The sequence below is a fragment of the Cryptomeria japonica genome, chromosome 4, assembly GCF_030272615.1.
Source record: "Cryptomeria japonica chromosome 4, Sugi_1.0, whole genome shotgun sequence".
Lineage (NCBI taxonomy): Eukaryota > Viridiplantae > Streptophyta > Pinopsida > Cupressales > Cupressaceae > Cryptomeria > Cryptomeria japonica.
The window spans coordinates 82496774-82519955 of NC_081408.1; the positions used below are offsets into that span (position 1 = coordinate 82496774).

The following is a 23182-nucleotide window of genomic DNA, read 5'->3' on the forward strand; positions in this document are numbered from 1 at the left end:
AATTTTCTCCAAAAAAAAGGCCCAAATATGAATGGGTAGACCATGAAGTTGAACCTAGGAACCTAGGTGGGGACCTTGAACGAAGACTTTGCTCCAAGACCTGAAATCTTGGGTCTAGTAAGACAATACCAAATAGGTATTGCACATTAACTAGTAGCTAGAGGTTCAAGAGTGAATTAACTTGTCATAGTTCTTGGAAAGGTTACAAACCCTTCAAAGCTTGCTACCACAAGGATCCTAAGCATAATTAACCCAAATAGAAAGGGATTGCTATAGGACAATACAATTGCCATAGTAAGACATTAGATTGTAATTTTCATATCATTGATAGATAAATTCTACATCACTAATTAATGTAAATGCACATCAACATGGTTCTCATGTTCATTTCCTCATGTACCTTTGATACAAATTTCCTCGCTCCATTTGGCACAATGCTTTATGTCACTCACCACCAAAGTTGTAGAAAGCTGAAATAATATTCATATTTAAAGCTTTAATTTACCATAAAGACAAGTTTGATGGTATAATTAATCTAGAAAACCCTAACATATCATGCTAAGTTGAAATAAGAGAACAAGAGAGGCTAAATAATAAACTGTAAAACTGTACAAGACTTAAACCATTAAGTTTTCATGAAAGACCAAAGCTTTCCCAATTTTAATAAAAAGTTAAAATTTTGATCAAAGCACTTAAATAAGTGTTAAATGTATGCTAAATTTATGTCAAATTTGCTTTTCATTGTTGTAATCAATTGCTCTCTCTTTTAATATTGATTTGACCAATAAATTATGATTTATTATTTCCCAAAAGGAATAAAAATTGATTGATCACAAATCAAATTTACAAAACAAAAACTATCAATTATATAATCTTTGTTATTTTATAATATATTTATAATATTTTGAATTTGTCCTCGAGTTGTTAACCAATTGTATAAGAAATTAAATCGTATCTTTATGCCGTGTCACATTCTTTAAAAAGATTATAGTTGAACAAATAATCAATTTGATTGTAACATTTAACACCAGATAAAAGAAAAAAGCATATTGTTCTCAAAGGCCCAGGTGTAAGAACATATAGCATATGCAAGGAAAAATGTAAGGAAAGAAGTAAACATCATATTCTATACCCACTCAAAAGTTATCGCTTGGCATATCTTGCATTTAAGAACATACCAAAGACCATGTTGTTAAATCTGAGAAAAATGTGAGTACTGCTCTTTACCTTTACCAGTTCAAAATAGATTCCAAACTTAAGCAGTCATATGTTCCACTGCATCTTTTCATACAAAAGAACATCTCTGAGCAGTAATGAAAATGACTTCATATTTAAGCAATCTGATTGCTCATTGTGGTTCTGTAAAACACCACCAAAAGATGCTTTGCTGCTGGATGGAGACTAGGGATAAGGTCAGACATTGTCCATGAATTCAAGCAAACAATGAATCTTCTCATTTATAAAATTAGAACTGCAAAAAAAAATTAACATGCAATCCCCACAGAATTCATTTTACTTGTAAGTGTAAGAGAGATCATTCAGATTTAGCACATCAGCAACTCTATTGTACAGTTAATTTTTCCCTCTGAGAAAAGCATTTAGCTGGTGTTTGAATATGTATTCCCAAGGTAGTTTTAGGAACCCATCCTCAATGTCTAGTATAGGAGATAGGAGTCAGCCTGCTAGAAACTCAGCAGAGATAAAAGAGGAGGAATTGTCTGTCCCTTCAAATGTAACCAGATTGTTTGCAGAGAGTGATAACAAAAATATGAGAATGGTGCCTATCAGAGATGTTAATCCAGGTGAAGCAGCACCAACCAAGAGCAAGAAGGCTCTTCAGGAAGAAATGCAGGATGATATTTCTGATCTGGTTTCCAGGCTTACAAAGCTGAATTCACTAAGAAAAGCTGATGAGGGTGAGGGAGGGGTGAAGGTGATCACATTGGCAGGAGAAAACAGAGGAGCCACTATGGATTTTGGGTCTGAGAATGGGCTAGTAGATATACATAGAGGATACAAGTTGAATCAGGATGCTCAGAATAAGGATGGATTGAATGCAAAACCAGAAAGTAAGGAGGGTACTTATGTAAACAGCAATGTACAGGGCATCAACAACTCTATCATGTACAATAGCTCTTGCCCCAATAGAGATCCAGGTGTGCATATGGGTCTTTCCAAAATGTCTCATGAGCAAGATCATGGTAAGAGTCCAAAGAAAGGGAAAAGTATTGATCTTAAGCCTCCAGAAATAAGTATAAGCAGACTACCTCCTCCACCTGATCCACCTGTGAAGAGGAGATGTCTAAGAGCTATGTTTCTGGAATCCAGTAGCGACTCTAGCCCTGAGAGATCAAGAGATAGGACTCCCAAACAGAGAAGACATGGATGCAGATATGAATGCCAGGGCCATGGTGGCAGTTGCAAGGATAAAACACCCAGCAACCAGCATGCACAGGAAGAGGAGCCACAACTCTCTGCTGATAAAGGATTAGATGAAAATCACAAAGCCAAGGTTTCTTGTTTTGGAAGAAGACTTCTTTGCAATAGAAGTGGATCAGTCAAGGACAGTAAATAAGGTTCCCTGCCTTGATATACAGGGGATATTTTCATTTACAATTTCTGCACATGTATACCTGTAAAAATAGAGATCATAGTAGTAAAAGGATGTAAAAAATAATAGAGGCTTATGGTAAATTCTGAAAAATGAGGTCTGGAAAACTCCCCTGCTGGATTGAGAGCAGGAGAGGAGACTAACATGGTGGACCAATGGAACAGAGAAGAGGACTTGAATATTTTGAGCTCTTAGTATTGAACATGTCTTACCATGTGATCTATAATAATTAGTAGGCTACTGTTCTTAAAGCAAAATGTATGTATGGCTTGAAGAAGTCACCTAAATTGTTCAATAAGTTTGATTTGATCTGAAGGATGGTTCTAATTTTAAGTGAAGAGTCTTAAGCTGGTTAATCCCGGCCAGCTACAATTTGATTGCATTCTTAATTGTTATTTAGAAATTTTATGATTCATCCTATAAGATGAATAAATGTCATGTAACATGCAATACCATGAAGGTAGAGCGTACAAAATCAGATGACAATGTACAGCCTTTGATACCTTTATTGAATGTTCTTAATTCTTTGGATATGGTCTTAGTTGGGTCTTTGCAAATTTCAATCTGGAATTACATTGTGCATTGCTTTAAATAGTTGTATGCCACTGCAATTAATCACTGTTGCTGCATTGTTTTTATGTTCATAATTAAATATGCAATGTCTTTACATTCAGTAATCAATTAATTATTATAAAAATGAGAGTTAGAGGGGATAAGATATGTCTGTCTTATTTGTAGTACAGTTAGGTGCCTCTTGAATAGAATACAAGATAGTCTTATATTACTATAAACCATCAATAGACCTAAAATCAGATTATCTGATATTATGGACTATAAAAAGATTCATTTCCATTTTACTTACTGAACTAAAAAACAAACTACTTTGTAGACCAATAAAAGCAGTGTTCCACCGGCGTTAGGGACGGGGGACACGGGGACGGGTTTCTGGGACGGGGGACCAAGGGCCTAAGTTTGGGGATGCCGGAGGGTGGCGGGGTGGTGGTGCTGATATAGTTATACATATACATATAGTACTTGAAAAACTAGTTTTGAAAATATGTATGACAGTATAATAGTATAAGAATTACATTTCAAATGAAACTATAGGAAATTTGAAATACTAAATCTAAATACCAAGATTTCTTCAATGCTAATTATGTTGTTATATGGAGCCTAATCAGACTCGGAGGTTAAATTTTCCCTACTTTTATCGGTGCGGTTTCTCTCGAAGGACGGGGAGATGCCCAGACGTCTCCCAAAGACGATGTCTCCTTGAGAGACGCGGAGACATCTCCTCATCTCCGACGGCGCTTGGATGGCGGTGGCGAGATGGCGGGAGACGTCGCGCCCCCATCCTCCATCCCGAAAACGTCCCCGTCTCCGAGACACAACCAAAAAGAAAGGGGGACACGTCCATGTGGAACACAGAATAAAAGAAAAAAGACTTGAATTTTTGAACTCATACTCAATATGTACTGAACATTTTTTACAATATAATCTATAATAAAAGTATTCTAAACAAAATGTATAGCTTGGAGAAGTGACCCACAGTGGTCAATGAGTTTCATTTGACTTAAAGGATGGCTCTGGTTTTATGTGAAGAGTCTAGAGCTTCTTTAGTTTTGGCCAGCTATAATTTGATTGCATTCTTAATTTGTATTAATGGGGCTTACAAAGCAGACGACAATGTGCATCCTTTGACACCTTTATTAAGGTTTTATAATTAATTGCATATAGTTTTAGTTGGGTCTTGGTAACTTCCAATCTCTAACTATATTATGCATTGTTTGTCAATCCAAAAGTTTGTATTTAATATAGTTGTATTTCATTGCATTGGTTTATTGTTAATTATTTAGTGTTATGGAAGTTGTTAAATATAATTATCATTGTTAAGGGTGTGAGAATCATTAAAATGAGAAGAGTATAAACACAAGAATTAAGTGTGAATTAGGAGAAAATCAAGAAAGATCAATAATTCTTAAGAGTATGCTATCAAAAAGGTAGATAAAATCAAAGTGAAACATTCAAGTTAAACAAAGCAGTTTCTATTTGTTTTCGTTTTGGTCTTACCTAATTAGATGTTTAAGATATAGCTTTTAGATGAAGGAATTTTTCGTATGGTTATGCTCTCGGTCTTTTCATGAAAAAAGCCTAATATTATATTACAAATATTATTTGCTAAATAATACATTGATTCATTTAAAATGTAAACTTTTAGAACCAAAAAATATTTCCACATATATTAACTCTCTTTTCTAATATGTTTATTTGTTTTCACATTCTTTCTTTTTCAAAAATATTATTTGCATATAAGAATAGTGCTGAAATTTCATCTTCAAAAAGTAATGTGAAAACTCTACATAATCACTGTATATAATTCATGATTTAATTGATAAATGGGTTTGTGAATACAAAATTGATATATCTTTCTTGCAATATTGTACGACTCCTTTTGCATACATGAATAGTGCTGAAATTTCCTCTTCAAATTGTAATGTTTGAATTGATAAATAGATTTGTGCATACAAAAATTGATATATCTTTCTTGCAATATCGTATGACAAGAGTTGTGTTACTGTTTCATATCAAAAGCATCGTCTTCTTAGGAAGGCTTTGCTTTCACACCATAACATTGATATTAATAGTTTCTTCACTGTGCTTGAAAGAGAGCTTAAATGGACAAAGCACCCAATATCTACAAAGTGTCCATAAAATAATCCACTATGACTCAAGAGACAATTTTAGTTTTTTTTTTTGTTTAAAATGTTATCTTTGCGTTTTTATCTAGTGATTACGTTTATTGTAATAAAAAGTTTTGTTGATCTATTTTTTCATAAATTGTGTTTAGATTGAAAGAGTATAGGAAAAAAAATGAAGGTTTATAGATCATTTGCACAACTTAGACTATATAAAACAAAAAAAAAAGAATATTACATTCATTTCTCCATTACTTTATGAATACAATGCTATATATATATATATATATATATATGTGAATTCAAAATTATAATTGAAATTTATAACTATTTATAAACAAATAACTAATCAGATAAATTAATGTTCATTATCCTTAATTTTTATTCATAGTGAACATTGAAAAAATTTGGTCATTATTCTATCATTTCTTCCCAATAATGAACATTTTGAATTTTTTTTTCAAAATATGTGTTATAGAACTATCTTGACTCAAGACCTCTCCCTAGCCACCTTCAACAAATGTTAGATCTGCATTCTCCAATCACCAATGCAATCACTCTACAATCAAGGATGATCAATCTATAGTGACCATCATGAGTCACCCTATTAGTGCTCACTCCAGTCAAAGGTGATCAAACTTGGAGAACGCAGTCAGTCTACAATCAAGGATGATCAATCTATAGTGACCATCATGGGTCACCCTATTAGTGCTCACTCCAATAAAAAATGATCAAAACTATAGTTGACTATCCAGATCACTTTGATAATAGATGCTCACTCCAAATAATGACCATACATAATCATATCTTCTTTATTTGTAACATTCAACTCTATAACTTAGAATCTCAAAATTTCAATCATATTAGATATCAATAATTTTAGACTCTTCATATGATCTTATCCTGAACTTTACAATATTTAGGAGCTGGTAGATAGGGAAATTGAAAATAATCAAAACAATAGCAATTAGGACAACCACAAAACCTAAAGCTGCTATGAAAGCAATCCTAAATCCAATCAATGAAGACATAAAGACAAGATATTCAAATCAAATGAAATCGAAGCAAACCGACGTAGATATCTCCTTCATGTGGCTCCATTGTTCTTCTTTCACCTTCAAATTTGATGTGGATCTCACCTACAAGTGCAAAATGCAAGTGGAAAGCAAGTTGCTGAGATATGAAATTCGCAGCATAAGGTTACTCGAAAATGTGATTGATTCTCCCATTCATTGAAGAAAATCATCCAATTTATAGACAAATTGGAGAGAGGACAAGATCAGCATGAAGAGTTTTGAAAGGAAATTCAAATCAAGAATGGCAAAATTATGACAAATGTGTGACATTTTCTATGCAAGGTATATGACAAATTATGCACAAATTATGACAAGTTGCTATGCAAGATGTATGACAAATTATGACAAGATTGAAATGCCATTCCCATGACAAAAGGGAAGAGAGAAAATAGCCTCCATGATTGCAACAAATGGAAGCATAAACATAGGAGAAAATGAGGGAATGAAATTAGGGGAAATATTAGAAAAATTAAAGAAAATAGGAGAATTAGAAATTAGGAATTAGGAGAAATTAGAAAATTAGAAAATTGAGGAAAAAGATGAAATAGAAATTAGGTGAATTAATTAATAGGTTTTCATCCATTAATTAATTCATGAAAGAGACCTAGGACTAAATAAATAGATTCATTTAACCCACAAAGAAGAAGAAAAGGATTAAATGAACAAATCATAAAACCCTAGAAATAAGAGGACAAGGAATTAGGTCAAGACAACAAGAAATTAATGTAGGTTCGATCATGATTCTAATTGACAAAGGACCAATGTTGATAAATGATTGAGATTGGTTGACAAAAATCAATGACAAATTGACCAAGATTGACAAGGAGATCAAATTGATAGGCACCAATTGATGAGGAACAATGACTAATCGATCCAAATTGACATGATTGAAAAGGACAAGGATCGATGACAAATCGATTGCAAAATGACAAGATTGACAAGGACAAGGATTGATGATGAATCGATCACAAAATGACAAGGCTGACAAGGACAAGGATCGATGACGAATCGATCGCAAAATGATGAGATTGACAAGTTGATAATCGCAAATGATTACTAACAAGCTAAAGATGATTGAAAGATTGACAAGAGGACAAAACCCTAATTCTATCATCGATTAGGATTGATGATGTCCAAAATGATGATAAATGAGCATGCACCATGATGCGACAGGATAAGATCGACCAAAATCATGACTGAAGATGGCTATTGACAAGACTTAATTCAAAAGCGATAAAAATGAGGAATGCAGAAGAAGGACTCGATGCTCGCTAATGATAAAGACCAAGTGCGTAACATAGAAGAAGTGTTAATGTGACGCAAGAACCCTAAAATAAGATAATGCGCAAATGTTAAAGTATGATTCCACAAGTGTTGACCACTTTTAGACGTCTATAGGAGCAATAGGATCCTAATTCAAGCAAGATGAATAAGAGAATGAAGGAGCCCTAGCTGGATCGAATTGAGAAGTAGATCTCAGAGAAGTTGATAGAAGCTATATCAAAACAGAGGACAAAAATTAAGGTTAAGGTTTCAGATTTCTAACGTTATCTAAATCTGACCTTTTGATGAATGGTTGTAACAATTAGAGAAGTTTTTTAGCATGGAAAACATGGATGTAGAGAACTTGGGAAGAAATTTTAAAATCTCACCCTACTAGGTCTTATGGATGGGTTTCTAAAAAACTCTCAGTAGGTGTTTGTTGAAATTTTTTACCAATATTGTATATCTGATGATTTCATGAATTTACTACTGCATTTTAGCTTTAAAATGTAAGCTTCTGAACTTAGAAAAGCTGATGGAATGAAATATAAATATAGAGATAAAAATAAAAGACAAAGAATCATACCAAGCGAAGATGGTGAATTTTCGGGGCACGCGAAGTTTGGAGATTGATGCGACTAGTAGGCAGAGGGATCAGCATTGAGGAGATGAGGCGGTGTCGGATCCGCTTCCTCCAAAGGATCCTTTTGGTGTCCGAGCTGGACATGTGCCGCAATGGGTTTTTCAGGAGGGCAGATGGGTGGATGTGTTGGCTTTGCCCACTCGCTCTTTGGAGGAGAAAACATTTCAGTTTGTCCCTTCTTCTGCTTACTTCAGAGGGTTTTTTCTGGCGAGATAAAAAATGGGCTCAAAATCTGGGAACTTGGCATAAGGGAAAACAAAATTGGAGGGTTTCTAAAAATAAGGCTCCGAGTCATTTGGCGAATGCCTCTACGAATTTGGTTAAGGATTTGGGGGGTCATGCACAAAGTTTGGTTTTACCCTCGCAGCCTGCTCCGATTCTGATTTCGTTGATTGATGCCTCGGATGCCATTTTCGGGAAGAAAGCCCTAGATCTTCAAGTTCTTGTGGTTGTGATTCAGGTTTGGGGTGATCCTATTTCTTTGTTCAAGCTTCACCATAAAATTCATGCTCAATGGTATGGCACTTTGTTCTTTCATGTGCTTTTTGTAAGCTCATTTATTGTTGTGTTTGATTCAGCATCTGCTAGGGATAAGGCTCTTAGTACTCCATTTTTTTAGCTTGGAAAAAACCTGATTTTGTGGAAAGTTGGAAACCCTTTTTGGCAGCTTCTAGAGTTGGTCCAAAACAGGTCCCTATGTGCTTTAAACTTCCACTCCTACCATCTGAATTTATTGAATCTGACATATTAACAAAAATTGGGGATTCGTTGGGTAAATTCTTGATGTCTTGTTCATTGCTTGAGGACGGGGTACTGGTTGTTAAAATTTGTGTGTTGACTTGCCCTAACACTCCTCCGCCAAACTTTTGTAATATTAGGTCTCCCTTTGGTTTATGGCAGCAAAATTTGGTTAAGGATTTGGGGGTTTTTGGTCGCTCTGCTATAGTTATGGATTCCCCGATGTTTTTTCACATGAAATCCATCCATTTTGGTTCGGGGGAAACTGAATCTCCATTTGTTGAAAATGTGGAAGCTCATACTTGGGAAAAAATAAAATTGTCTGGTCCTGCTTTCAACCCTCCTTCCCTTGTGAACAAACCCGTCTCTGCTATGGATTCTATAGTGGCTTTCAATAATTTTGTTCCTCCCACGAGGATTGGCCGTTCAAATGTTCTTCCTCTGAAAAAACCTAATGTCTCTAATATGGGTCCATCTTTTGAGCCCGAGGTTGATCTAGGCATCTCTGATCCTGCAGTTGACTTGGGCAATATGTTTGGGGCTGATACATGTGCCCCTGGTTTCCTTCATAAAGATATAGGTGTTGCAATTGCATCAATTGGGGGGACTTTATTAGATCATGCTTCGCAAGTACCTGAGGGTTTATTAGAAAATGTTAATTATGTGGACATTGTTCTGGATGACCTTCTCATTGCTCAGGTTTAGGATTTAGCTAATACAAATAAGGCTTTTCTGGATTCCCCTTTAGCTAACAAGGTACTCTCCCCGATTTCAGTGGATTTAGGTGTTTTGGAGAATGACTTGGTTGCTTTTCCCATCAATAACCCTTTTGATCTCCTTGATAGGGAGAAGGCGTTGGTGGTTCCAGGACTTGTGTCACCACTAGTTCCTGTGGTCTCAAACAAGGAGGAGAATGGGGTAGATAAGGCCATTGTGGTGGCTTCTTCAGAGCTTCCTTTGGTTCAAACTCCTCTTCTCCCTTCCTCACCCTTGTCTACTCTAGGGAAAAGGGGGTGTAAGCCTAAGCATGTTAAAACAAAATTAGAAATTGATGCGGGGATCCAATCTACTATTTTGTCTTCCTTAGAAACTTCGAAGAAGAAAAGATCAAAGAAACCCTTTAGTCCTCCTCTTACAAGAACTCTAGCTACTAAACGTAGTCTTCATGAGGTTTTTTCGATTGGGGTGGTTTCTCCAGTCTCATTGAATGCTTCGAGGGACCTTGAGGCCTCCCCTCAGGATCAATGAGGTTAATATCCTGGAATGTTAGGGGCTTAAACACCCCTAACAAACGATGCTTGATTAAGTCACAATTGGACTTAATGAAGTGTGATTTGGTGTTGTTACAAGAAACTAAGCTTAATTTGCAATCGGCGGATAGGTTATTCTCCTCTTGGAAAGTTTGGAATTTTTGTTCATCTCCCTCTTTAGGGGCATCGGGTGGGTTGACAATTATTTGGAGAGATTCTGCTGTTCACTTCTCATTAGTTGTGTCATCATCTAATTGGATGTTTGGAATAGTTAAGAGTAGATCGTCAAACTTAAAGTTTTGGCTATTTAATGTTTATGGCCCTTCTGGGATTCTAGAGAAAAGAATGCTTTGGAATTTCTTGATTTCTCTTGCTACTCCTCTGCGAAATGTTTTTCTGATTTTTGGGGGTGATTTCAATGCATTTACTAGTTTGAATGAAAAGGTTGGAGGAATTATCCCTAACAAGCATGTCATTTCAGATTTTTGCAATTTCATTCAGTCCTTGAGTCTAGTTGATCGTATGCCTCTTAATGGTTCATTTACATGGACTAATATGCGTAGGGACTTTTCTCAAATTTTAGAAAGGTTGGATCTTTTCATGGTTTCAGATAATTGGTTTAGTTTGGGTTAGGATTTTGTATCCTCAATTCTTCCCTTTACCAGCTCTAATCATTTCCCTATCCAGTTTGATATTTTTGAGGATAGGGCTCCTAAAAAGTTACCATTCAAGTTTGAGCCAATGTGGTTTAGGGACCAATCCTTTTTGCCTTCCTTAAAATCTTGGTGGAATTCCACCCCTTTTTTTCCTGGGTCTAGGATGTTTCGGCTAGTTAAAAAGTTGGGCTTCTTGAAGACAAGAATAAAGGATTGGAACGTACAACATTTTAAGAATGTCTTTGGTGAAAAGGCTAGGATTTAGGAGGAAATTGAGCAACTTAATAAAAAAATTGTTGCTTCAGGTATGTCTGTTGCAATGTACGACGAGCTTAAAACACTGAACATTCAGTTGAGTGAGATTCTGGCTTGGGAAGAATCTTATTGGAGGCAGAAGTCCAGGGATCTCTGGCTTTTTGAAGGTGATTGAAATACCAAATTCTTTCATTCCTCCTCTAAGCTCAAGAGACTTCGTAGCCAAATCTCTTGTATTATTGATTCTAATGGGAATACTCTGCTAGATGAAGACGAAATAACCTCTGAAGCTGTTAGGTTTTTTAAGTCTCTTCTCTCAGTAGAGCCAATGGTGGTTGATGAGGAGTTTGTAAATTTGATCTCTCCCTTAGTCTCTCAAGAAGATAATAAGATGCTGATGGCCCCATTTTTGTTGGCTGAATTGAAAGAGATAGTTTTTTCCATGCACTCGGAAAAGGCACCGGGACCGGATGGATTTACGACATTATTCTTCTAGAAATGTTGGGACTTTATAGGGAAAGATGTGTTGTTAGCCTTGGAGGAGTCTAGAAGGAATAGGGCAATTCTAAGGGAAATAAATACTACTCTTATTGCTATCATCCCTAAGGTAGGTAACCCTACCTCTTTTTCAGACTTTCGTCCAATTGCCTTGTGTACGACACTATACAAAATTTTTACTGAGGCAATTTCGGTTAGATTATCTAAGCTCCTTCCTTAGATTATTTCGTTAGAGCAGGGTGGTTTTGTGCCTGGCCAGGAAACCCCTGAAGGTGCCATTGTAGCTCACAAAATCTTGCACTCTATTTCTCAGCAAAAGGTGTCAGCAATGATCCTCAAATTAGACATGCTTAAAGCGTATGATCGTGTCAATTAGCAGTCCTTGCTCGATGTCTTGAGCTGGTTTGGGTTCTCAAGGTGTTGGGTTAAGTGGATCTATTCATGTATATCCTTCGCCCACTTCTCAGTACTGATTAATGGGACTCCCTCGGGTTTTTTTGCCTCCTCCCGGGGTATTAGGCAAGGAGATCCCTTATCCCCTTTTTTGTTTGTCATTCTAGTGGAAGCGTTAAGTAGGGCTATTTCTAATGCTACGACCTCAAGTCTTTGGTCGGGTATCAGAATGGATGGCCTCCATTCCTCACAATCTCATTGCTTATTCACTGATGATACGCTTTTGTTTGGGAAGGCCACTATGAGAGAAGCACGAGCTATTGAGAAAATTATCTCTGGCTATACAACCTTTTCTGGCCAAAAGGTTAAACAAGCAAAAGTCCAAAATCTTTTTTGTCAATGTCCCCACTATAGTTAAGGACAATCTTATCCACTTTTGGAACTTTCAAGTTGGGTCTTTCCCCTGTATGTATTTAGGCATTCCTTTCTTTTTGGGGGTAGATAAGAACTCTTTTTGGGATAAAATTGTCCATTCTATCTCCTCCAGAATTTCCTCCTAGAATCACAAGTGGTTAATAATGGCAGACAAGATTCTTCTAATCAAATCAGTCTTGAGTGCTATACCTACATATCTCATGTCTATCCTACAAGCTCCCTCTCAAGTTGTTAAGCGATAAAGGTATCCCTCAGGTCCTTCCTTTGAAATGATAATTTAGATGGAAAGAATAAGATTCCTCTTCTAGCGTGGGATAAAGTTTGTTGTCCCAAGGAGCTGGGGGGATGGGTATTTGTGATTTGGCTATTCAAAATAGGGCATTGGAGGCTAAGTTGATTTGGAAATTACACACAGCCCCTCGTTGTAAATGGGCCTCTATTGTGCTTGCTAAATATTTAAGGGGAACACCCAGAGAAAGGATTTTTATTGCAACTTCCCTTCTGAAGGGCTCTGCGTTCTGGAATTTTCTGATTTCTTGTAGAGAGGTGATTTTGCCTCATTTATCATGGGTTGTTCACAATGGGAGAAAGGCCCATTTTTGGGATGAAGTTTGGAATGGGCATCCTACTCTCTCAACTATCTATGATTGGTACCCTTTGCCGGATATCCTTTCAACTTTTTGGGGACCTTTTGTTGCAGACTATTTCATCATTGACACTTCAGGGCCATGTGAAGTGGTCAAATGGAAGGATATCCCTCCCCTGTCTATTAACATTAATATCGTTTTAGCTTTTATTGAAGAACTTCGTAAGAGACCTGTAGTTTTTCAATATAAAGAGGATTCTTTGGTTTGGATTAAAAATGCGGCAGGCTCCTATTCGGTGAAAGAGGGGTACAATTCTTTGATCCAGACCCCTGTATCTATCTGCTAGCCTACTAAGCTATTTTGGCACTCTGCTTGCCTTCCAAAAGTAGGGGCCTTTGCTTGGTTAGTAGTCCAAGATAGAATCCTCACTGGAATGCATTTGGATAGGCTTGGGATTACGACAGTGTTTCCTTGTGTTTTTTGTGGTTATTGCATGGAATCGGTGGATCACCTCTTCCTGTTTTGTCCCTTTGCCTCTGAGTGTTGGTATTGGCTGTTTGGTATGTTAGGGTGGTCTTTTTCTCTCTACTCAACTCTACTTTCACAATTTCAATCCCGGCCCTTATTGTTTCCCGTTTCGTTCTATTCATCTTTGTGGATAGTTGCTCCATCTTTGGTGATTTGGAATCTTTGGCTTGAAAGGAATTCAAGAATTTTTAATCATAAGTCTACGTCTTTGACAGATATCATAGGTAAAATCCAAGCCTCCATTAGTGAAGTAGTGCTTTCTTTCATTCACAAAAACTTAGGGTGTCTCACAAACTTTTCCCATTGGGATAACTGGGTTACTTGGAGGTGGCCCTCTCTGCATTTATTGCCTTCTCATGGGGCTATATCAGATGCTTTTTCTTCACATTTTAAGCGAAAGATGGCTAAGTGGAGTTCTCCCCCTTTTCCTTCTTTCAAACTTCAGTTTGATGGGGCCTTTAAGGGTAATCCGAGGAAGTCTGGGATTGGGGTAATTATCTCTAACCACTCTTCAAAAGTTGTCAAGGTAGTTGGTAAATTCATTGGTTATGGCACTAACAACATGGCTGAATTTCAGGCTCTATCCTTTGGTCTTGATCTAGCTCATTCTCTAACTATCAAGGATATTTTTATTGAAGGAGATTCAATGCTTGTCTATCAGGCGGTTGCTGCCAAAAAATGTGTCTCTTGGCATTTTCAATACCTTCTGGAGCACATTCTTCTCCAACTTAATGGCTTCTCCACTTTCTCGATTTCTCACCGCTTTAGAGAAATTAATGTGTTTGCGAATTTTCTTGCAAATAAGGTTGTTAGTGATGTTGCAGACCGCATAGAACTTGCACCCTCGGACTTTCCTATCTCATGCATGAAAATTCTATCTTAATATCCCTTCTTGATGTGGTTGTTCTTTTGTAAGTGCCTATAATGAGGGTGTTTGCCTTTTGGATAATACCATTGTTATTGACATTTATTGGGAGAATCTCCCCATTATGAAGGGAGGTTTTTGGTGTTAGCTTTGGAAATTTTCCTCGCCTTATGGGGAGTTTACTTCTTTGAATGCCTATAAGGGGGGTGTTGCCTTGCCTTATGATAGCACCTTAGTTATAGTCATTCTTTGTAGTGGAGCCATTTTTAAGGGTGGAGGGTGGTAGTTTCTAGGACCAGCTAACATTGGTTTGATAGTTTTTAGGGGCTAGGCTCTTTCTCACGTGTCATTTATATTTCCAGGGATAGGGGTGGTTTCTCTAGCTATGGGATCTATCTCTCTTCTTCTGGTTTTTGGTGATTTCCCTTTGGTTTTATCTCCTTTTAGTCTGTCGTATATAGTTTTGCATTTTGGGTGATTGGGGTTGCTTGGGTTTGGTTTCTTTTTGTTCCCGTTTGGAGATTGAGGTTGTGCTCCATGTACGACTGGCAAGTTTGGAAATTATTAGCTCTTCCGCCATGACAATTGGTTGCCTTGTTTCTTTTCGGTTTTTTGGGACTGGTTTGTATTGCTTTCTATGTTAATCATTAGATGTTGTGGTTCAGCTTGAGTACGTGCTCTGCCTTTTATGCCAATCATGTTTTCTTGCAGGCAGTGGTGGGTGATTGTGTCATGAGTTTTGGGTTTCACATTCTGCACATTGGCCCATTGAATGAATCATTATGCTTTGCGGGTATAATGTTGGTGAGTCATTTTCTTCAATGATTGGGTTTGTTGTAAGTGAAGCATAGTTTCCATCATTCGGAGGTGTTCTCTGGCTAGGTATTCTTTTCTTATGATGGCCTGATAATCATATAGTGATAACCCCCTCTCTGTTATATATCTTGAATAGGTGTTTAGGTATGGCACATATTTGTCTGTTTATTTTTTTGGATTATGTAATGCTTAGCAGGATGTGGAATTTTTTGGGCAAAATTGGTGGGTGGTGGATTCTTCTGAGAAATTGGAAAATTTAGTGTTTTGGGTGGGGTAAATGGCTCCTTGTCATGTTGTTACTGGTTTGGCTACTCCTATGGATCATTGTATGGATTGGTTTCACCCTGTTTCTTGAAGGTTGTCTCCATCTTCCTCTACTTCTTATATGGATAGGTTTATGTATGCTAACCATTTTCATGTTGTCAGGTTTACTTCTCCTTGGTTCCCTCTTTGTTGTGTTTTTTGTTCTCTGCATATATCTGAACTCATGTGGTGCATAAGTGGATTAATGTTTGGGGCTGCCACTGAACTTGGCTGCATTTTTGGGATAATATCCTCTCTACAAGAGTATTAGTACAAGATTTTTGTAAAGCTTCCTTTATATCTAATGTAATTGAGAATGTAATCAGGGTATATTGGGCTGCATATGGGTTATTGTATTGGGTAGGTAGGCTTATGTTTCTGAGCAAGACTGGGGGGTTTTCTTACTAGTTCTTTCCCCTTAGTGCTCAATGAACTAGTCACCATGTAAAAAATATATATAATTAATAGAATTTTAGTGGTCTCATCCACTTTTATCAAAAAAATATATATAAATAAATAAATAAATAAAAATTATTTTTAAAAAGTTTTTTAATGATAGAATTGTGAAATTTCAGATGATTGACAAGTGGCAAAAATATTTTTTAAGTTGGTGGGACAATTTCTAACCTCACATAATTTCACCCATTCAAATTTGAAGCTCTAAAATGTAAGATCTACTATCATACAGAATAAGATTCTAATTAATTGTGTTGCATTTTTTCTTCAAAGAACACTTTGCTCCTTGAAAATAGATCTCAAAGCACCCCACAAGACCCCAGCCTTGCTGGTGTACATCATCTTCCTTAATTACCTCCTTCCCATGACTAATCATCTAAATGTGGTTCAATTTTCTTAGAACTTTGTTTTTACTAATTTTAGTTAACAATTTGCCAGTTTTGCATCTATCAAACTTTTCACTTACAACTATTACAATCTTTCTTTTTCTAGATTGAAGAATTAAAGTAAGATGAAATAATTGTTTTTGTGCTAGAGTTTGGGATGGATAGGTAATTAGGAGAGTTAGTTTTGAGGGGATTTTTTAGTTTTGAGGGGAGTTTTTAGTTTTGAGGATAGAATAGAGAAGGAAAGGGGGGAACACACAACAATGGTTGAGCATGAGTCAATTTTTCTTTATTCTACTATTGTGTGTGTTCTAGTATTTTTTGAGTATTAAGATAATTTAAAATAACTTAATGTACTAAAATGGATATAGAGTAGTTGGTTTTGTGACTCTATAGTTATTTGCCATTTGACAATGTTTACATGCATGAGCTAACACAAAACATGGTATCTTTCTTTACAATATAATATGCAGGTTCATGGAACTAGTTTGCATCATTTCAATGGTCTAGAGGCTAGCCAATGTCATCTAGGGAAGAAGAGGTTGGAGGAATGCTAGAAGGAAAGGTAATGTAGTCGATGAAGTACTGATAAGGTTGCAAAGGTTCAAAGGGGTTGAGGAGGAGTTATAGATCCCATGGAATGACTTATTGAAGTATCAAATAGGGAACTAGAGGTAATTAAAGCCCCTATTTTTAAAGGAAAGTTGAATCCATAGATGTTCTTACATTGGATTCAAGAGTTGGAAAAACACTATGACATGGAAGGAATTTAGGAGACTAATCCACGAAGGGTCAAAATTGTAGCTTCTAGGAAGTCTCAAGATACTCTATGGTGGCAGAATCCCTAAAAAGTTAGGAGAAGACGAGGGAAAGATAAAATTAAAATGTGGCCAAAGATGTTAAAATATTTGAAAAATTAAATTCATACCTTCAAATAATCAGCAAAAAAAATTTAAATAATTTCAAAATCTAAAACAAAAGGAGCCTTCCAAATTAGCCCACACCGAGGAATTTTTGAAGTCGCAAATTAGAACTAATTTATAAGAATATTTTGAAATACAATAACCAAATACATTAATGGGCTTAGATTTCAACTCCAAAATGAGTTAGCTATGCTCAAGATGAATTCTATGGATGATGCCTATCAATTAGCCTGAAAAGTAAAGGAAAAATGAATAGGTTAGGCAAGGTACCTAACCAAAGAGGTGGTAGCAATTCAAATAGAGCAATAGGAAATTCCTCCAGATCAACCAATGAAGAAGAGCCAAAGGATAATTTGAAGACAAACTTCCAAGGAAGAGGTGGCTTTAGAGGTAGAGGATAGGGTTAGTAATCTTCTGGAGGTTGGGGGGCTTTGAGGTTATTTATTTGTAGTTAGTCCCATAGGGCCATATATTCTCCACAAAACCCCAAGAGGATTATGGTAACCTACGAAGAAGAAAAATCCTTGATAGAAGAAGTTGAAGCATAAATGGGTGAGAATTTGATGTTTAGTAGAACCTTGATAGTTGAAGACATAAATGTGGGCATTGCTAATTGGAGAAGAAACAACATGTTTCAACACAATGCAAGTGCAAAGATAAAGTGTACAAAATGATTATAGATAGCAAGTCTATTGATAACTTGGTAAGGATAGAAATTGTGTAGAAATTACATCTTGTCTATATTTTGAAATTGAATCCTTATAAAATTTACTTGTTGAAAAAGAACCATAATGTGCTTATGAATCAATCATGTCTAGTTGACTTCAAAATTAGTTTGTATGAAGACAAGGGGTTGTGTGACACAGTGTTAATGGGTTCTTGCCAGGTGTTACTAGGTAGGCCTTGGCTTTATGATAGAAGTGTGATTCACCATAATAGAGAAAATAGCTACAATGTAAGGGTAAACTCTACATATTGAAACCTTTTAAAGGAGAAGGAAGAGCTAAAACAATAGTATATCTCTATTTACAATTGGTTAAAAAGAGCTTTTTAGAAAATCTAAGGGAGACTTTTGTTATCTTGTGTACCCTCTAGGAGAAGAGAAATCATCTCAACAAACAATTCCAATAGAGGTGCAAAAATATTGCAAGAATATTCTAATTTGGTGCCATTTGATTTGCCACTTGGTTGTCCTCCTTCTAAAAGAATTAATTATCAAATTGATCTAATTCCAAGTGTAGAATTACCAAATCATATTAATTGTAGAATGTCTCTTCTAAAAAATGAGGAAATGCGAGTGAAAATTACTTAATTATTACATAAGGAATTTCTAGTAGTAAGCACGAGTCCATGTGCCACACCAGTGATTTTTTTAGTGGTTAATAGTCGCCAATTGGCTAATAATTAAAATTTGGGAATCCACATTTGGCTAATAATTTAAGACTTAAGGCAACCTAAATTGCCACATTTTTATAGAATTTTATCTTATTAGTATTATTTAAATTGCCAAAGAAATTATTTTATTAAAAATATTTAACTCAAAGTTTTGTCACAATATTCAATACATGACTGCATTAGATTCCCCTAAATTTAATAAGTTATTATGGAAATCTAAATTGTTTCGTCAACAATATATCATAGTTATTAGTTACTTTATAGTCATAGCACCAATTTTTAGTTCTCACATTAATTCAAATATAATCTAACAATCCCCATTGTATTTCATGAGGTAAAGATGTACCTATTTAATTTGTAATGCTTAAGGGGGCTGAATTTTATTTTGGATTATTGATCTCACTGAAAATCAATGGTCTTGCAAAAAATTTTGGCCCCTTTAGAATTGCAAAATGTAGCTACACTTATCTTATAAAATATAATGAGATTTGTTAGATTATAATTTAAAATAATGGTAGCAACTAAATATTCTAGTGTCTACCCCTTAACCCATCAATGATTTCCATCTTTAGGCCAATAATTTTCTATAAGAACTCTTCCTTTTAGAAGGAAGGATTCACTATGGTGTTTCTTATTATCATTTGATATTTGCCAATATTTTCTAAAAACAAATTGTGATTTTGAAAAAATTGCCAATAAAAATAATATATTTCTCAAAAAAATGAAGAGATTCACCAATAGAAATTAATATGTGTTTTAAAAAATGAAAGAATTGCCAATATTTTATGTGTTTTTTTTGAGGTGGGGTTTCTTAAAGTTATCCTTGTGCCAGATTCACTCTACTCTACCCTAATAAAGAAGCAAAAGGGATTTTATGCATAGATGCTAAAACCATTAACAAAATCAATTTGAAGTACTAATATATTCTACCTAGGATGAATTCTTTATTAGATTTCTTCTTAGTTACCTCGAGGTCTTCTCCAAGATTGACCTTAGAAGTGGATAACATCAAATGCATATTTTGTTGGCATTTGTGCAGAGTATGTTGACATGATGATATTATGTTGTCATTGATGTCAATATGATGGAAAGTGAACCGGCAATATGCTGAAATGTGAACCGGTACAATATGATTAACCAACATATGTGCAAAGAAGAGAACAGGTATATTGAAGACTAAACAGTTGGAAAAGAGAACCGGTATAGTGGTATAAACCAGTATATTGTGCAATAGGTGAAGTGGAAACTGGTATGATGAATGTGAACTGGCATATGGAATATTTTCTATGAAGACTTAATATGGTATGACTATCGATTGATAGTCTTACCTTAAGGGTTTCCAGTTGAAGTGTTCCTAGCCTATGTGATTCAACCAATGACATCATGTGATGAGTTAGCATTGTAATAAGGATCAGATCAAAGTGCCAGGTCAGCCTTATGCGCGTAAAGGATCTTGCATGAAGGAAATTGATCCTATCTACCTCGGGAATGTGCGAAGTCCCTATAAACGGTGGAGAGCACGTGATGGATTATAGCTTCCATGAAGTGGTGAAGTGCGAGCGATGGAGAATGTCTCGAGATCTATTCAAGACCGTTGCATTCAAATGCAAAGTGTTCAATAGCCAAGATTGCACCGCTTGAATTGTTTAACCTAAATGTTTAGGGTTTATGCTACCGACCTATCTGTTTCCTATAAGGTCGATGTTGTGCTTCATGCTGAGCTTGCTGGCAAATGGTGTGTGTATCTAAGTGCAGAGATACGTGATTCTTGCCAGACCAGACAAGATAAGAGGATTGATTCCTGCATAGTGTGTGTGCAGAAGGAAGAAACTTAAGCGGATCTGCATCAGGCATTGAGTGCTATTATCAGATCATTGTAATCCCTGTTGATCTTTAACCACTTCAATAGTTGGAAAATCCCTTCACTGGGTAGCTTTAATCAGCTTGCTGTAAATCCTTTAATAGGGTGACTCAAACTCATTGAGTTCTTGAAATCTTCTAGCAAGGTAACCTCTAATAGGGTTTAACCCTTAACTAGGTATTTAGCCATCCCTTAACTGGGTGATCTCTAACAGGATCGGTTCCTAGTAGAACCTGTTGTAACAGTCTTTAACCGGACCAGGCTCCTAACAGAGCGGACTTCTAAAGAGTTCAAAAGCAGCTTATGGGTATTCATTCCCACCATGGTTTTTCCTAGTTGGGTTTCCACGTGAAAAATATGTGTGTCATGTGTAGTATTTTTCATGAGATGATTTAAGTGATTTGTGTCTGATGGTAAATCATGCTGAGCTAGCTGTTATCTCATTTCTGATGATAGATTAAATATTCATTCATAAAGGTGAAATGGAAGTATAACATTAAGTTGAGTGGAAAGCTAAGTGATTAACCGGTTAATGCTTGTCTCAGACATTCTTAGCTTTATCGGGTGCTCTCTATTTTACACCGGTATTCCTATCTGTTAGACATTATCAGTGTTTGTAGTCAAACTGGTTCAGGGAAAAAGAATTTGTAACTGTACTAATTCACCCCCCCCTCTTAGTACCGATTTGGTACTTATTGTTCATTAGTGAGTTATCAATTGGTATCAAAGCATCCTCCAGGTCCTCTGTTCTATAAGCTTAACCACTTGAGGGAAAGATCCTATTGTAATGATGAAGAGGGAAGGTCCAAAGTTCAACTGAGATAACTTCAAAATATGGAAGGACAGAATGAAGATTTACATCAGAAGCATGGGTGCTCAACACTGGAGCTATGTTGAGAATGCTTTTGTTATTCCTACTGGTACTCTCACCTATGATCAAAAGAGAGAAGTATAGGAAAATGGGCAAGTCATGGAAGCCCTAATCAGCAACTTATCTGACATTGAGTTTATTGATGTCTAGGATAAAGATTATCCCAAAGAAGTATGGGATACCCTTGAGAGTATCTATGGTGGTGATGAGCATGTAAAACAAGCTAAGGAAGAAAGCCTTATAGGGAAATTTGAAGACATGCGGATGGTTGAAGGTGAGACCATTCAATAGTATGGAATAAGAATCAAAATTGTTGTTGGAGATATCAAGAGTCCAGGTGGTAAAATGGAAGATTCCATTGTGGTAAGCAAAGTTCTAAGATCCTTGTTACCGGTCTATGCAATAAGGGCTGTTGCTATTCAGGAGTTGAGATCAATAGACAAGACTAAGCTATCCCTAGACTCCATCATTGCAAAGTTGACAACCTATGAGCTAAATAGTTTTGATGGTAGTGTTCAAAAGACTGAATCAGCTTTTAAAGCTTCTATTGTACCATCCAGAAAAGGAAAAGAAGCAAGCTCCAGTGGTGAACCAAGATAGAGTAGAGAAATGGACGATGAGAAGATCCTGATGGAATTTGAAGCTCTTCTTGCCAGGAAACTTCCTAAAGGAACTGGTAAATACAGAGGTAAGCTCCCTTTGAAATGCTTTTCTTGTAACCGGATAGGACATATTGCTATAAACTATCCTAATAGTGACAACAAGGACAAAACAGAGAGGTTCAAGAAATTCAAAGGAGGAAACTGGAGAAACTGTTTAGTTGGAGTTGATGAAGGTGTCACTGATGAGGAATCAGAAGATGAAGAGAATGAAGACATTGTGTTTGTTGGAGTAAAGGAAGATGTGTCGGACAAGAAGGCTCTTGTCTCCCGCTTTGATAATTCCAATGAGTGGATTATTGATAGTGGTTGTTCTCACCATATGACTAGTGACTGGAGCAAGTTTCTATCTTTGGAAGAATATGATGGTGGTGTGGTTCATTTTGGTAATGATGCACAATGTATGGTTAAAGGAAGAGGGTCCATCTTTCTAAATGGAAAGAGCAGTGCAGACAATGTGTATTGGGTGGAAGGTCTCAGACATAATCTATTGAGCATTGCCCAGCTAAATAATAGTGGACTTATTTTGGAATTCAAAAATGGAGTGTGCAAAATCAAAGGAAAGAATGGTGAATTGATGGCCACCGGCATGCAGACCAAAGGTAACTTATTTCAGCTGGATGCAAATGTAAGTACATGTCTTATGGCTAAATTTGATGATAGTTGGATATGGCATAGGAGACTCTGGCATGTAAACTTTGACAACATTATGAAGGCCAGTAAGACCAAGGCAGTCAGAGGATTGCTAGTGCTAAGAAAGCCATAAAATCCTTTGTGCAGGGAATGTCAACTTGGGAAAATGTGTTCCTCAACTTTCAAAGGTAAATCTTTCACTGCAAACAATTTACTTGATCTTGTGCATACTGATTTGTGTGGCCCTATGAAAACTAGGAGTGTGCAGGGAGATAGGTATTTCATGATTCTGACTGATGATTGCTCAAGAATGATGTGGGTCACATTCTTGAAAGATAAGTCTGAAGCTTTTGGAAAGTTCAAAGCTTTCAGAACACTGGTAGAA

The 23182-nt window shown here is 36.2% G+C and overlaps 1 protein-coding gene across 1 annotated transcript; it reads left to right on the forward strand.

The window, feature by feature from the left end:
• The first annotated feature begins 1339 nt into the window (after window positions 1–1339).
• Window positions 1340–2868, forward strand: LOC131037034 (uncharacterized). Its single transcript, XM_057969069.2, has one exon. It carries the CDS (start codon window positions 1616–1618, stop codon window positions 2573–2575), a length of 960 nt encoding a protein of 319 aa, XP_057825052.1. The 5' UTR covers window positions 1340–1615; the 3' UTR covers window positions 2576–2868.
• The last annotated feature ends 20314 nt before the right edge of the window (window positions 2869–23182 follow it).